General features: G+C 36.8%; 1 protein-coding gene across 1 annotated transcript in view; it reads right to left on the bottom strand.

Moving 5' to 3' along the window:
• The window catches only part of DAAM2 (dishevelled associated activator of morphogenesis 2), a 150,456-nt gene that overhangs the window by 22,101 nt on the left and 112,041 nt on the right, over window positions 1–16,314 (bottom strand). Inside the window, exons 17-22 of the mRNA XM_081312958.1 lie at window positions 11,452–11,536; window positions 7,569–7,675; window positions 6,422–6,510; window positions 5,703–5,871; window positions 4,068–4,175; window positions 709–769 (exon numbers count right to left, since the gene is read on the bottom strand). Coding sequence (XP_081169084.1) covers window positions 709–769; window positions 4,068–4,175; window positions 5,703–5,871; window positions 6,422–6,510; window positions 7,569–7,675; window positions 11,452–11,536 — 619 coding nt within the window. The remainder of the gene's footprint in view (window positions 1–708; window positions 770–4,067; window positions 4,176–5,702; window positions 5,872–6,421; window positions 6,511–7,568; window positions 7,676–11,451; window positions 11,537–16,314) is intronic.

Below are 16,314 nucleotides of genomic sequence, written 5' to 3'. Positions count from 1 at the left end.
AGAGCTCCCTACAATCTATGCAACTATATCACATACAAGGTTCTGTTAAGACATTAAAAGGGGAAAATGCATTCTACTGGGGAAAAAGAATCGTGTTTAAAGGCTTTGAGTAGGAAGCAGTTGTGTTTACTTCAACTGGCTTAAAACTATATGATAGCCTTCCCCCATTGGGGGCCCCACTAGGTGTGTTGGACTTCAGTCATTCCAGTAACTCAATAATTCTGTGGAATAAAAGATTGATACATGTGAAGAGTACTGGGTTGGGTAAGGCTGTCCAGCAAGGTGGCTATCTCCTTTCAGACTTGCTCTGCCTGCTCTCTCCCTACTTGGCAATCATTCTGGCAGGTAATAAATGCCTTAATTCTTAGACTACACCCTGCCTGTGTAAACCTGTCCAAAGAGACCACATCTAACACCTGCTCAGAGACTAAAAGTCTCTGAAAGAAGAAAAAAGTTTTCAACATTTGAATCAGCACCGTTTATCAAATTGCCGTTCCCCTGCTCACAGCCCAGATCAAACAAACTTCCCTGCACATCTGTTAATATCATCACATCAGCTTTCGCAAGAGATATAGGGGTGAGGGCTAGGGAATGGTCTCAGAGAAACAGGCTTTAGCTTGACAAGGAAGAAAAGCTCCTTCTTCTCCCAATAAAACACCCTGGTGGGCATTTTTAAAGTAGTGTGTTTAGAAACTATGACATACTTACAGCTTCAACAGCTTTCAAACCAGTCTTTATATTATTAACTTCTTTCTCCAATTCCACTAGACTGCAAGGAGACAGAGAGAGAGAGAGAGTGGTTTAAAAACAAAAGTGCAATGTTATAAGGATGGTAGAGGAACTGCTGAAGTAAAGACAACCATCTGTCCTTCCAGTATCATATTTTCCCCCCAACACCAGCCCCCCAGCAGATACTAGCGGAGCAGAGAGACATGTCCATTCTGCTGTTCACTGGCTTTTAAGAGAACACTTTGATTCTTCAAAAATGTGAGATTTGGCCTCAGATAGCTGCACATAGGAGGCAGGCTACCAGAGCTATGACAACTAAGCCTTTTCATCTGACCAGCTTAAAGGAAGTACAGCAGTCCTTGTTTGCTGTTATTTGGTGTTCTTGTGTTTATTTAGTTGATTCCATGTTGATTAATTTCTAAAAATAAAAATAACTTTGTTGCCAGTCACTCTAAGCACCTATTGTGGAAAGGCATGATAGAAATGATATTCATTAATTGTTAATTGCTTAAAAGACAAAAGAAGGTAGCTCCAGGAGCTCCATCTGACTCAGATCATAAATACTCCTTATACCAAGAATTAACTATTTCTTAGGGCTGTGCGTGCTCTCAAATTGATTTGGAAATGGTGTTTCCAAAAGCAAAGGATAGGAACAGCATTTATTTAAAACAGCTGTAACCCTTTTAGTCTTCTGTGCCAGTATAAAAAGATACAGTTGCTTTAATAGACATTTCATTAAAGTTGCTGCCTGCTTATTTAGTTTTTTTAAAGCATGCTGTCAGAGATAGTAACATTCAACCATGTCTGGATTGAGATCAGAAAGCATGGACATACTGCAAATGCTTTCATCAGCTTTGCAATTTCTCTGCTGTTCCTAGGTGCCACTTCAAGTATTTATTTTTTTTAATCTTTAATTTCTTCTTACACTGAACCTTAGAATGGAAGTCTTGGGGAGCAATTTCCTGACAGAATGATTGATTACTCAAAAGACATGCCTTCAGAAGTTGTGAGTGCTGGAAGTGCTCTGAAGAGATAGGCACATATTTCCATACGTGGTGGTCTTGCAGTAAAACACAAAAATTTTGGAAAATGATTTGGATTTGGCTGAAAGAAATACTAAAACAAGATATTGAGTTTAGTCCAGAACTTTTCTTGTTGGGAATTACGAAAGAGAAATATCCTAAAGATGTGTTATATTTGATGATCCATATTATCACAGCAGCTAGAATGTCATTTGCGCAAAAATGGAAAAAGAATGAGATCCCAGGAGAAAAAGAGGTTATTAGGAAAATTTGGGTTTGCGCAGAAATGGACAAACTAACTTTGGAACTAAAGAATAAAGATCAATCAGATTATTATAGAATTTGGAACAAATTGTATCTTTGGAGGGATAAAAAGAAAGGTCTCTAATAGGTTTTACAGACTAGCTCATTGTCTTAAATATTGTGTTATTTCACTGATTTGTAATTTAAGTGTATTTAAGTGTATCTTTGATGTACATATATACATGTATATATATATATTTGAGCATTGTAGACAAGAAGGCTTGTCAGCCCGCTGGTACTGTGTCCAATGTTTTTAAACAATAAACTTAATAAAAAATTTTTAAAAAAAGAAGTTGTGAGTGCTCCAATACTGGACGTTTTTAAGAAGAGATTGGACAACCACTTGTCTGAAATGAAATTGTATTGGGCCTCCTACTTGAGCATGGGATTGGACTAGAAGACATACATGGTCCCTTCCAACTCTGTTATTCTATTAAACAGTCCAGCACTACTGTTAAGTGTATTTTAGAATTTTGAATGGGAAAAATAACAATAGAAGTTACTGTTGGCCATCATATAAACTTCAGAAAACTAATACAATAACCTTCAGTACTTATTATAGATATTTTTCCCTAGATAAATGCTGCTTGGACTTAATACTGGCTATTCTTTGGTATCCCCCACCCCAGATCTGCTATAGGAATTGTGGCAGAAATGTGTTTTATCCATAACCTACTTATCCACCTATTGAATCTCAATGTATTTTTGTGATGCATTTTTGATATTTTTCCTGATTTAATTATACTTTATCTAGGTTATATTATGCTGCTTCCTTGCGCTTGTTAAATTAATACATTTTGATCATTATTTTTTTCCCTAGAAGTAGAAGGGTTACACATTAGCATATAAAATGAAGTTAATGTTTGGAATACCAACACTGTATATCGGATACCCAATTCATGCATGAGCTAAAACCAGAACTGTGTATGAAATAAGCGCAATTCAAAACATCGACATACAATTGCAGAGAACCACACTATGAATCAAACAACATCTTTAAATTAGTGAAAAGGGATAACTGGAACAGGAACTTACAAAATTTAAGGTATCCTTTACTGATGTAACTGATTGCTATTGTTAATTTTATGTAAAAAATAATCCTGGCTTTCAGTTTCATCAATGGTCACATTTTGTTATCTGTTTTTCTACCAAACCCAAGTGATCAAAAGCTACTAAAGTTATTGTGAGAATGCTCTGATATTATCATAAGGCTTTGGTTCTTCTTTGATTCATAATTCTGTAATATTTTAAGCACTAAAGACTAAACAACATATTTAAAAGATATTGAGATGGATGTACAATTTTGATATTATTCACCTGACAAATGTTCTCTTTGGGATATTCTCATTTTAAAAAGCAGGTAAAATATGCTTTCTTTGTATGTAATTCATGGGCTACTAAGGATATTAATATTTATTACATCTTTAATTATTCAATATTAATCTATAAATTAATGTATTGCCAATCCAATTGTTATGGCCCATCTCATCCTGGGCACTTTTGTTAGATCATTTCCTGTTTAGAATTACATACCCTGAAATAAAATATTTATGCTCAGCAAATACTCAAGAATATTACTCATTATTAACTGAGTGAATTACAGAGGTATTCACTAATTAAAAGTCGAAGACTCTTGTGGTCAAGCACCTGAAAATGATTTTCTAAAGTTCATTATATTTTTGACTGATAATTATGATATTTGCTTCTGTTTATGTCCCGTTTACACAGAATGCTGATCTATAGACCACAAACACATCTCATCATAATAGCCCATTATTACTTTAGCAGCAGCACCACTTTATTTATTTATAAAGTATCAGTTTAATATCTGATATGTTCTCATTATACATTGCCTAGAGTTGCTCTGTGAGTGAGAGGGGTAGTCAAATGTAGGCTCTACCCATCTCATAGAATAATTCTGGGCAGAGCTGCAATGAGAACATATCAGATATTAAACTGGTAAGAACAGATAATACACTTGATCTTAGCCAAATGGAAAGAAATGATACTTACTTGACTTTTGCTGCTTCCGGAAGATTTTGCAGTTCAGACTGTATGTCAAGCACATTTAGGTAATTCTTTTCAAAGATCATTATCAAGTAATGCAATAATGTAATATTCCTAAGAGAAATAGGTATGAAAGAGACAGGATATGAGATCATAAGGGTAATCACCATGCTTTATCTGAAAAGCTTAAAATGAAATCAAACTCTTAGTCTAACATCCACATTTTTAAAATAAAATTGCTGTAATAGCTACTTCCCCAGGCTTTTGGGTCAGGCTAAGTAGAGTCTTCAGTCTGAGGAGCTACAGTATATTTCAACTCTGATTGCCATTTTATTGTTTTGATGGGGTTTAATGGTAAGTATTGTTTCTTACTTGGTTTGATTTCTCTTCCCTTTTTGGACACCACCCAAGTCATTTTATTTGACCAAGCAACCATGTAAATGCTTTTATTAATTTAATATTTCACATGTTTTGTGCTAAAGCAAAAGTGAGGAAAATTTTGTCTTCAGATGTGATGTGTATGATGACTGCCAGCACCCTTGACATTCTAGCAGCTGCATTTCAACAACATCTGGTGGACTAGATGTTCCCACCTCTGCCCTGAAGGCTCAAATGATTATTTGCAAATGACTCAACAACAGAAGCAACACTGTACAAAGTACAAAGGTCTCCCAGCAAAACACCCCAAGCCTCCAAGAAGACTATTCAATGGCTATATTGTTTTGTTTGTGCGTGTAATTTCCAAACGAAGAGTCCTGCCTTTGCTCAGATCCCTGAGATAGTTTTCATTTGGGGATGCAAGTTCCTATCTCCTGTACCCCATTCCCCAGCTGTGGAAAGTGGAACAATTTGGAAGAGCAGGAAAGAGGTGCTGACAATGTGGCTTAGAAAAATTAATCTTCCTAATAGCCGTCAAGAGAAGCTGACTTCCTTTCTTCTTTTAAAATAACATTTTTATGCTGCAAACCCCACCTCCCCAACAAGTTCACTCCTAGTGATATGGAAGGATGGTAGATACATCTATGGATGCTCTCAAAATGAAAAACAAAACATTTCTTTCTAATCATCAATTGTCATTGGATAGAAGCACTGTGGAGTAAAACAGCTACAGAGATCATGAACCATCACTAGCTTCTTGTAGCAGCAAAGACAATTCCAAAAGAAAGTGCTGGCTATTTATACAAAGAGAAAATACTCTGCCTCTTAGATTTGAAATAGTTTACTATCCCCTGAAAATGTGTTGGGCTTCTTTGTAAACTCCCATGAGTGTACTAAAAAATTTCATCCCAAAATTGCACACATACCATTAATAATTTTAGCCTTGCAAATATTTTTTTTCAGTTTTAAAAACATTGCTGTCTTTTACTTCTACCTAGAGCAACTGTCGTTATATTTCAAGACTAGCAGAAGTATCCTTCTGATACAAAGCTATTTTCTCTGTTTCAAGCTTGCGCCAAAATTAACTATATGGACTGTAACCACTTTTAATGTAAAATCTTTTCAGATGTGGGTGCTTATATATGATGTACAAAATTAATAGGCTGAATTTTAATTGCTTTTTTATATTACGAAAACTCCCTTGAAACTTTTTTTTTAACTGAAGTACAGTATTGAAGATTTATCATCAGTAAGTGAACGTACTTATCTATGCTAGATTTGGTGTCTGCAATCTTATTCAGGCTAGAAACCTTAAAGCCATATGCATTTCCTCTTTGTCCCTTGTTCATGTAATTGCCAAAGGCCAACACAACCTCTAAGAGCTGCTTCAGGTGCTTGCTGCGGATGAGCTCTCTGGAAGCCAGGAGAATAGCTGAAAGAAACAAGAAGTGCCCTTAGAGTGAGGATCTGGAATGATGATGGTTGAAAGGGAAAATGTAGGGGAGGGATCTCCCTAACAATGCATACTACATTTTTCTAAAGCCAAAGCTCCTCTCTCACTTTTCAATGCAGGAAGTGCAATACTGAATGTGGAAATAGTCCACTGAATGTGTTTGTTTGGGTGGTTTTAATTCTGCAGAAAAGCTTTTGGGAGACGCAGGTCTTTCACTAAAGAGATTTTGCATTACAAATCAGGATGCATACAGCAAAAGTAGGTAACCTGCACTCCCTGCCTGCTCCATCCTCAACCCTCTCATTGCTACTAGGAAATGAGATTGTCAAGCTTTCTTCTACAATAATCTTGATGCACCCCCCCAGGACTGTTAAGCTCCAACCAACCCGCCAAGACTGTGGGTTCCTGCCAAAGAGCTAGAAAATTCAGGCTGTTCAGTTCATAGCACAAACTACAGTGGCACTGATTTTCTTCTGCTTAAGCCTCTGACACCTGAAATATGCTACTGTTTGTAAAGAATATAACTTACCTTCCACTTTTGGCTTAGCTTCAGCAAGCCTCTCTGGAAACTTCTTCTTAAAGAATAATGCCTGAAGTCTTTGTTGGTAGTGGTCAATCCTAGAAAGAAAGGAGCCAGATATCTGAGCTGCAATTCAATAGGTCTTTCAGCAAAACAGAATACCTGTAAGACCAATCCATTTTACATTCAATGTCTATTTTATTACTAGAACAAGAGAAATTCCTGAATATAAAAAAATGCTATCAGCTGCTCTGCCTGGAAACAATGTCTTGCAGCCAAGGATCAATCATGTATTTGTATTTCCCTAAAGAAGAAAAGATATTGAGGAAAAAGAGGAGGAAGAAGTTTCTGGTTCAATGAAAGAAATATTTTCCCAGTATATTTCCAGTATTTTACACAAGGGTCACTCTTAACATCACTAACCTGAGCCTCAAGCTTCCCAATTCCACTACACATCATAACAATTCACACGGGGTAGAGTCTGTTACTCAAATGCATGATATTTTAATATAATTTAGACAGAAAAAGCAGGTGATAGAATTTCATTGACAAACACAGCTATGGAATCACTAAGAATTTCCAAACTACAATGATATTATTTGAAATATTATACTGTATCTGCCATTCCCATCTGGGTATTTTTCAACTTATTAGATTTAACTTCCATAATTGTGAGTTAGCAAGGTCATATTGTCTAAGAATTATGAGGGCTATATTCTTCTGTAAAAAGGTAAAGGAGTCCTTGTGGATTTTACTCTGCTTGGCGTTGCTGACTGCGAGGGGTGGTGCTCATCTCCATTTCAATGCCACTGAGCCAGCACCATCCAAAGACTTTTCCGCTGTCATGTGGCTAGCATGACATCACGGAGCTCTGTTACCTTCCCACCTAAGTGGTACCTACTTATCTACTTGCGTTTGCATGCTTTCGAACTGCTAGGTGGGCAGGAGCTGGGGTGAGGATGTGAGCTCACCCTGTTTTATGGCACTCAGATCTTGAACCTGAGTTGCTGTCAAACCCAGCATCTTAATCACTCAGCCAGCATCCCCATGTTCTTCTATAGAAAAAGTTAATTTACATTATTATATTCCCTCCCTTTCTCTCTTCTTTGTATTCTCCATCACATGCAAACAGACCTAAGTATACACATATATGCACCTGCTCATTTCATAGAGAAAACGATCTGCTCTCGCCATGCGATCAATTTCATGCTTATGTTCTTCCAACAGGTCAATATCACTCTTCTCTGGAACAAACTTCAGTAGCTGGAACATCAAAAGTGTTTTTTTTAAAACAACAACAATACAGACAATATGAAACAACCAACCAGACAGGGAGATTGACAGCATAAAAATGAACAAAAAGATTGGTATTGAAAGTGCTGGCCTACATCCTGCTGTAATAGTATTTTTGAACCAATGCATCTGAAGTAATTAATCTTCCTGAAACATTTGCTTGATTCTTTGTCTTCCTACTGTGACTTTATTACATACTTCACAATTCCATGTAGGATATCTCACTTCCAGCTACTATTTGCTGGGTATCTTGTTGACATTTAATAAAGAACTTCTTTGACATACAAGGCCTTTCAGAGTGTAGCACTGTAAATAAAGCACTAAAAGTGTTCTTCCCATTCTTCCTCCAATACAAAGTTCTGTCTATTCTCCCCTCCATCCCCTCCAGCACATTACTAAAATGGCTGCTCAGAAACATAATGAACAATGTCGATATGACTAGATTTATAGGGTGCTCATTCAAAGTTTGAACTCAAAATACAGCTCATTCAGCAACAGATTTTTTTTTCATCTATCTGGTGTGATTAAGGCTTGGTTTCACACATCCAATTGCCACTTCCATAATATGCTGGAGGATCAGCCTAGTTTATATGCTTTTTTACCAATTCATTAATTATCCCAAGGAGTAGTTTAACTGTTACTGGGCCACAGATGAGCTATTGGCAATGGAAGACATCTATTGCAAAAGTGAAAAAAATGTGTACAGGTAAAATCAGAGATTCAGACAGCACAGACTCATCCCCAACAACCTGCGCCTGTCTTCAACAGTGAAGGGACACAGGGCAGAAAACATCTTGCAGCCAAGAAGGCTCCACACACATTTGCACCTCACAGGTGACCCTGAGGACACAGGTAAACCTCCAAAATGATTTCAACGGCTCTCTAAAAAGAATGCAAATGACCAGCTGTCTGCAAAGAATGTACATAAATCCTTCCATTGCCCACCATCCAGTCAGAGCTGAAGAAGCTTCTTGGATGAGAAGCAAAACTTCTTCAAAAGAAACACAAGAAAGTCCAGTTGCCTCCTGAAAAAAAAGCACCTTTGGGATAAACCATGACCTGGATGAGTGAAAATCTCCATAGACAGGTAAAATAAAGGTTAATTATACAGGTGTCCTCGACTTACAGCCACAATTGAGCCCAACATTTCTGTTGTTAAGTGAGACATTTGTTAAATGCATTTTGCCCCATTTTACGACTTTTCTTGTCACAGTTGTTAAGTGAGTCACCGCAGTTAATAAGTTAGTAAACTGGTTGTTAGATGAATCTGGCTTCTCCACTGACTTTGCTTGTCAGAAGGTTGCAAATATTGGTCATAAATGTGAGTCTGAATTTTGATCACTGAGGATAGAGATACTACAAAGGTCCTCTGAAAAATGGCCATAAGTCACATTTTTCAGTGCCATTGTAACTTTGTTTTTTTTTATAAAATTTTTATTGATTTTTTTCATACATTCAATAGTACTTGTTCAACAAGCGTGTTGTCTGAGTTTTACATTCACTAATACAGATTTAATTCCTAATCCTTTATTCTGTTCTCTAGCCATTGATAAAATAAGTCCCAAGTTTGATAATATTTTGTTTCTTCTTTTTCTTTCAACCTCAAAGTAAGTCTGTCCATCTCTACGCATTTTAGTATTTTTTTAATTATTTCTTCATATCATAGTATTTCCTCATTTTTCCAGTATTGTGCAAATATAATTCTTGCTGCTGTTATTACATGTAAAATCAAATATATGCTTTGTTTATCAGTCTTTCCTGGCATTATACCTAATAAAAAAGTTCAGGTTTAAAATCTACATGTTTTCCCAATATCCTTTCTAGCCACATATGTATTTTTTTCCAATAACTCTTTATTTGGCACATGTCCACCAAATATGGCAAGTACCTGACTTGTGTTTACATTTCCAACATCTATCTGACATGTTTTTAAACATTTTTGCTAATCTTGCTGGTGGCAAGTGCCATCTATAAAACATTTTATATAAATTTCCTTTATAAGAAGTTGACATTGTCAATTTATAATTTCTTTCCCACAAGTTCTGCCATTTTTCTAATTTTATGTTATATCCAAATAAGTTTGCCCATATTATCATTGTTTCTTTAACTTGTTCGCTTTCCATTTTCAAGTTCAATAGAAATTATAAATTTTCTTAATTAATTTCTCATCAGAGGTTAATAATATTTTATCAAGCAAGGTTTGCTCCTTATACAATCCGTACAGTTTAACATCTTTATCATAGCTAACTTGCATTTGCAAGTATGCCACCCATGATAGATTAATATCCTGATTTTCCATTTCTTGTTTAGATTATAAGTTCCCTTCAGAATTTAGAATATCTGTGTATGTCCAAATTTTTTCAAAATTAACTAAATTTGGATGTACAAATGCCTCCATTGTTGAAAGCCATCCTGGAATTTTCAAGTATATTTTACATTTTATTTTTTCCCATGTTAATGATAATGCGTTTCTTATATAGTGGTTTTTGGATTTTGTTTTTCCCATACCATTAAAAAAGCAGTCACTAAACAAACTGTTGTAAGTCGAAGACTACCTGTAATTAGCCATCTCTGGCCTTAGACCTTGAGAACAGGAATTTTAAGAGACCAGTATTATTGGAAAATAGCTGAGTTTCTCTTCAGAAAGTATAACAGGTAAAGTTAAACATATCACATGCATTAGCCACCACTGAATCCAAGAATGTCTCTATGGTCCCTAATTATTGCTTTGCTAAAAGTCATTGGAGATCACTTTTACTATGTCACACTTTATCCCAAAAGAGCTACGTGTACATGTGTGTATACACACATAGGCGAGGCTGTGCAATGTCACAGATTTTAAAAAGATGCTTCAGAGCATGGGAATACACTGCACCTGTTAGCAACTACTTAAAGTAGCTCAGCTGTTCTTTCCCTCCAATGCTTGCACGTGATCCTGGGAAAAGACAAGTTTAAAGAGCTGCCGACAGGTGCACTGTTCATGCCTTGGCGTGCTCTGAAGCAACTTCTCCCCTTCAAATCCAAAGCACCGTTCATTCCTAGCACAAATAATCCTGTCTCATGAATGTAGTCCATGCAAGAAATGAGTAATGCTTTAAGTCACTTTCTTTTGGAATACTTATTGATTTAAAAACGTTTATATCCATTCTCTTATTGTCTTTGTAATTCCCAAGGCATTTGAGTAAGAGTCTAGAAATTGTAGTAATAAATAGGGATACAAGACAGCATAGAATTTCAAGCTGTCAAGATTACAACAGCAAATTAATAGGGGGAGATAAAATACTTATGAATGCATCTTCCCAGACAACACATGTGAGGAATGGAAAAGGAATAGGAATAACTAGTGTTGCAAAAGTTAGAAAAAATGTATTTTAAAATGAACACAGGCTTCTTCTAATGATTTTGCTGTTTTTGTGAAATACCAATACACACTATACTGTTCCTTCTGCCTTCTTTCTTTCTCCCAGATTTTAAAAATCTCTTTCTTCCTGCTCTTTTTCATGTTCAGGACCAATAACTCTTCACCTAAAGTACAAGGACATTAGTAACAATCTACTTACAACCTTATTATACTCATCAACCCAACAGTAACGAGGAACTTTGGAGAGGAAAAAAAATCTGAAAGTAATCTGATCATCGTGCTGGCATGTTTATACAAATTGCTTGCTGAGATGTAACCTAATGAGAAGAGGAACACACTCTCCTTTTACCACTGATGTCATGTTTAAGTAACTACGTTTTTTCACCTGTTCCAACATATCTTTCGCCAGATCTTCTTCTTCGTCCATTTTCAAAATTGCCTGCCGAATTTCTTCATTAGATAGCTTCAACCTGTAATAATATCATAATGCTCTAATTACTTTGCTCAGATAATTCATTCTGGACAAATGTGAAACTTCAGTAAGGATGTCCCAAAGGTGCTTTTCCAAAAGGCAACTGGACTTTGTTTGTTTTTTCCTTGAAAATGTCTTGCTTCTCATCTAAGAAGCTTTTTCAGTTCTAAACAGAAGAAGCTTCTTAGGTGAGAAGTGAAATGTTTTTAAGGGAAAAAAAAAACAAGACAGCCCACTTGCCTTTTGGAAAAGCACTTCTGGGTCAACTATGACCTGGATGATTGACAATCTCCAGAGACCTCCACTGAGGTTCTGTTGCAAGACCTTCCTTTATATCCATAAATATACAAACAAATGAAAGATCACAAAGAAGATTGCTAAAGCCAAATGATTAATTATGGTTACATTCATGGCAACCTATGAGTGGTAACTCAGAATATATTATGTTCTTTGAACAAAGCATGTACGTCAGAATCACTTTCCATTAATGACTCGTCATGCAGAAAAACCTTCAGGATTCTCTTCATGAAACTGTTACATTTTGGCAATTGACCGGGGCAGATAAAACATAATTCACAATTATGGAAAATTCCAAAGCTTGATTTTTAGTGTACCATAGAAAAAGGCAAGGAGAGCAGAAGGGAAGAAATTGTGATCAATAATTGTGAATATTAAAATTTCTATTATATTTTACAGTATTTGACATCACTATTTTGATATTTTAGGAGTGTGTATATGTTTTTTATTATTAATTCATATTTATTACACCGTAAATTCAAAGCATAAAAAAATTAACTCACATCTCCAAATGACATCATAACACACTATATGACTTAACAAATCAAACCCAAACATATTACAGCACAAAATAAAGAGACATTACATGTAGACCCCAACTTACAACTGTAATCGTGCCCCGAATTATGATTGTAAGGCGTTATGTGACCAGATCCCGTTTTTCAACATTTTTTGTGGTGTTTGTTAAGCAAATGCTGTGATTGTTAAGCTAACACGGGAGTCATTAAGCGAATTTATTTTTTTTCTAGTGGGCCTTTTTCTTTTTGCCAGAAATCAGAAATAAACTACCCAAAAAGTCAGATTGTGGTCACATGACTAAAGGATGTGCAAATGACCATAAAGGTGAGCTAGTTTCCAACAGTGCAATCACATTACTCTGTGTGTGTGTGTGTGTGTGTGTCCGCATACACAGCCATGATAACTGCAAAACCAGGTTGTAAGTAGTTCTGAGAAGGTCTGTCACACTTCTGAATGGTTTAAGTGATCAGTTGTAAAGTTGGGGGCTTCCTGTATAATGAAGAACTGACCAATTAGAATTATGCTTTTAGTTTTAAAAAATAACTTTTTTTCTTTAGCTCTCTTTCCTCCAGGTATTCAAAAACAAAATAAGGGATTTGTTTATTTAGCAGATTAAATCCTGGCAGCTTACTAAATCCAAAGAGCAGAATCATAATAGGATATACCCATCTGTCATGCTGTGGTTATATAAGGACTGGATTCTAATTATTTTTATTTATTTTATTTTTATTTTTATTCCATTTATATCCCGCCCTTCTCCGAAGACTCAGGGCGGCTTTACAAACTTAGCAGTAGCCTTCATTCTATGTATATGCCTGCTTATTAGGGCTTTCACACATACCCCCCAAGCGGCATTATTACAAAGTCAGCTTAATTGCCCCCAACAATCTTGGTCCTCATTTTACCTACCTCGGAAGGAGGGAAGGCTGAGTCAACCTTGAGCCTGGTGGGATGCGAACCTGCACTAATTGCAGGCAGCTGGTGTTACTTAAGGAGGCATTAGCCCACTGCTCCACCAAGGCTCTATTATGTAACTGTGCATTAAACATCAGCATTTCAGGAAAACTTTTCTAATGGCCCATCATTTTCAAATAAACACATAGAATTCATATTTATTGGACAATAGTTCCTCTTTGTGTATGGAAACAGATAACACTCATCCTTCCAACTGGCATTGGCTTAGGCGAAGAAGCCAAAAGCTGAAGAGGCCATGGAGAACGAATTAGCTTTTTCCTTCCCAAGACAAGTTTCCTGTAAGTCAGATTTCAGAACCGTGAAGCAAGACACACAAAGAAATTTGCACTGTTCCTGGCCAGGGGAGCTGCATCGGAAGCCTCACCAAGTTTTTAATGCCCAAGTACAAGAGCTTGGCAGCTTTTTGATGGTATGACTCTCTTGAAGCATGATTTAAAAATGCTCAAAGGAGATGGTGTTAAATCCAATAAATGCATATGCAGCTGCCTTTGCCCGGCAACTAATAGGGAAACATCTGGCTCAAGTGGCACATCCCTCTCTTGCAGCGGCCTGCCAGGCCCCATGTTAAGAGACAACTCAATGAGGCTACTGTAAGGCCTATATAAAGCCTGTGGTACATCTGAATGATCACTGCAGTTACTATTAAGCTGCATTTGAGGCTAGCTAGATGAGCAAGCAATTGCTTACAAAACAGCCTCATTACAGTCAGCAAGCCACATGACCACAAATGTGCTATTCACAAAGAGTTCAAAAGCAGACAAGCAACTGGGCCAACGAATTGTTAATGAAGTGTTCTCATTGTTGTTGTTGTTGTTCCAATACTTCTGACTAACCATGCAGTGGATCTTAAAATATCCAACAGTAACATAAAGCAGATGTGCTGAGCTTTAAGCAAAAACAGGTGAACCAATTGAACAGAAACCTAAAGCAGATCCCTAAAATCTTTCCACTCAAGGCAGAAGGAAGATGACTACTTGAACTAGGGGAGTTTTGTTGCAATGCAGACACCACATTAAAATGTGATTATGGCCAGAAGAGACACACTAAATAAGTCATATCTCATTGCTGGATATGTATCATCAGTAATTTTCATACCGGTCTTATAAGAGCCAAACCTAAATTTCTCCCACTGGCATAAAAACTGACAAACCCCAGACTGCATGCATAATTTAACCACTGCTAGGTCTGTTTTATATTTGTTTACAGAAAACCCCCACAAAGATTATAATGGAATGATAACTAAGCTAAGCAATTCTACTGACATGTGAAGATAGAGCAGAACCGAGTACAATTGCAATGGACACTTCTGCATTTTGAGTGCAAAGAGAGCTTTTGGCAAGACACACATGCTCCCCGAGGACAAAGATTAGGAAAGGCAGGGAAGCTTACCTACAGAGATCAGAGGAAATGGCTGCAATCACAGTCCTATCTGGGCATAAGCTTTACTTGTTATCCAAGAGTGCTATGAGTGGAAAGGGGGAAAATCCATTATTGCTGCTTTCTACATTCCCTTTCTCCTTTTCCTTCTCAGTACAAGGATGTGTAGGATGATTCTAAGGTTATTTAGCTGAGCAAGAATCTAGGATCTCTCTTTAAACTTTTGTGCTTTCTGAGGAATACAGTATTCAAGAGCACTGGGGCATTCTTTGAACGTAAATGACACAGAGTATATGTAACATGATGCATGGGTATGAGAGCTGGACACTAAGAAGGACTGATCAGAGAAGAACTGACACCTTTGAACTGTGGTTCTGGCATAAATTGTTGCATCTACCATGGACAGCCATGTCATACATGCAAATTCATTGGCGAATTCAATGATGCTAGTGGATCAAGAAAAAGGGCCAAGCAAAGATACCATCAAAGCTGATACAAAGCTTGATACCATCAAAGCTGATACAAAGATGAAAATCCAACAGCTGAAAGAAGCTGTGCTTGACAGGATAGCCTTGGAGAGAACTTGCCTGTAACATCACCAAGAATTGGACCTAACTGAATAGTCAAGGCTATGGTCTTCCCAGTTGCAATGTATGGCAGTGAAAGCTGGACCATAAGAAAGGCTGAGCGCCAAAGAATTGAAGCCTTTGAACTATGGTGCTGGAGAAGACTCCTGCGAGTCCCTTGGACTGCAAGGCGATCAAACGGGTCAGTCCTAGAGGAGATCAACCCTGACTGCTCTTTAGAAAGCCAGATCCTGAAGCTAAAACTCAAATACTTTGGCCACCTAATGAGAAGGAAGGACCCATTGGAGAAGAGCCTAATGCTGGGAAAGATTGAGGGCAAGAGAAGAAGGGGACGACAGAGAATGAGGTGGCTGGATGGAGTCATTGAAGCAGTAGGCGTGAGCTTAGATGGACTCCAGAAGATGGTAGAGGACAGGAAGGCCTGGAGGAACATTGTCCATAGGGTCGCGATGGGTCGGACACGACTTCGCAACTAACAACAACAACAAGTAGTACTAGCATCTGGTTGCATTTTTTTCTCCATATTTATTATGTCAAATAGATTATGACCCTGTGAGGAAAAAAACCTGTCTTGTAGTTTGTGTACAGTGTTTAAAAAGAAAACTGGAATGGAAAAGGGGGTGGTTGTATAAGTCAGCTTTCTTTAAGGAAACAGCTCAACTACAACACTTCAACAGTATAGTCATTTTATAGTGAAGATAATTTATCACATGCAGCTTGGCAAGGAAAGTCTATGTGATGAATACTGTCAGTTTTTCATTTTTAATAAAGAAAAAATATCTTAGCCAATTGCTGAGATACAATTATTTACACATTTTTTATTTACATTGAAAAATGTATTTGAAAAATTCTCTCTAGTTGTGCATAACCACAGCATATTTTCAAAACACATGTAAATTATAGGACTCTAACTTTCAATTAATACTCAAGAAATACTACATTTTGCTGGATTTGTGTATCATATCATATACAATATGATATCCATTTTAGTTAAAAAATGACTACTACTAAGTAACATTAA

Source organism: Vipera berus (genome assembly GCF_964194415.1).
Source record: "Vipera berus genome assembly, chromosome: 1".
NCBI classification, from domain to species: Eukaryota; Metazoa; Chordata; class Lepidosauria; order Squamata; family Viperidae; genus Vipera; species Vipera berus.
The sequence above is the reverse complement of the archived record's forward strand: the minus strand, read 5'-3'. Positions and strand labels throughout refer to the sequence as shown.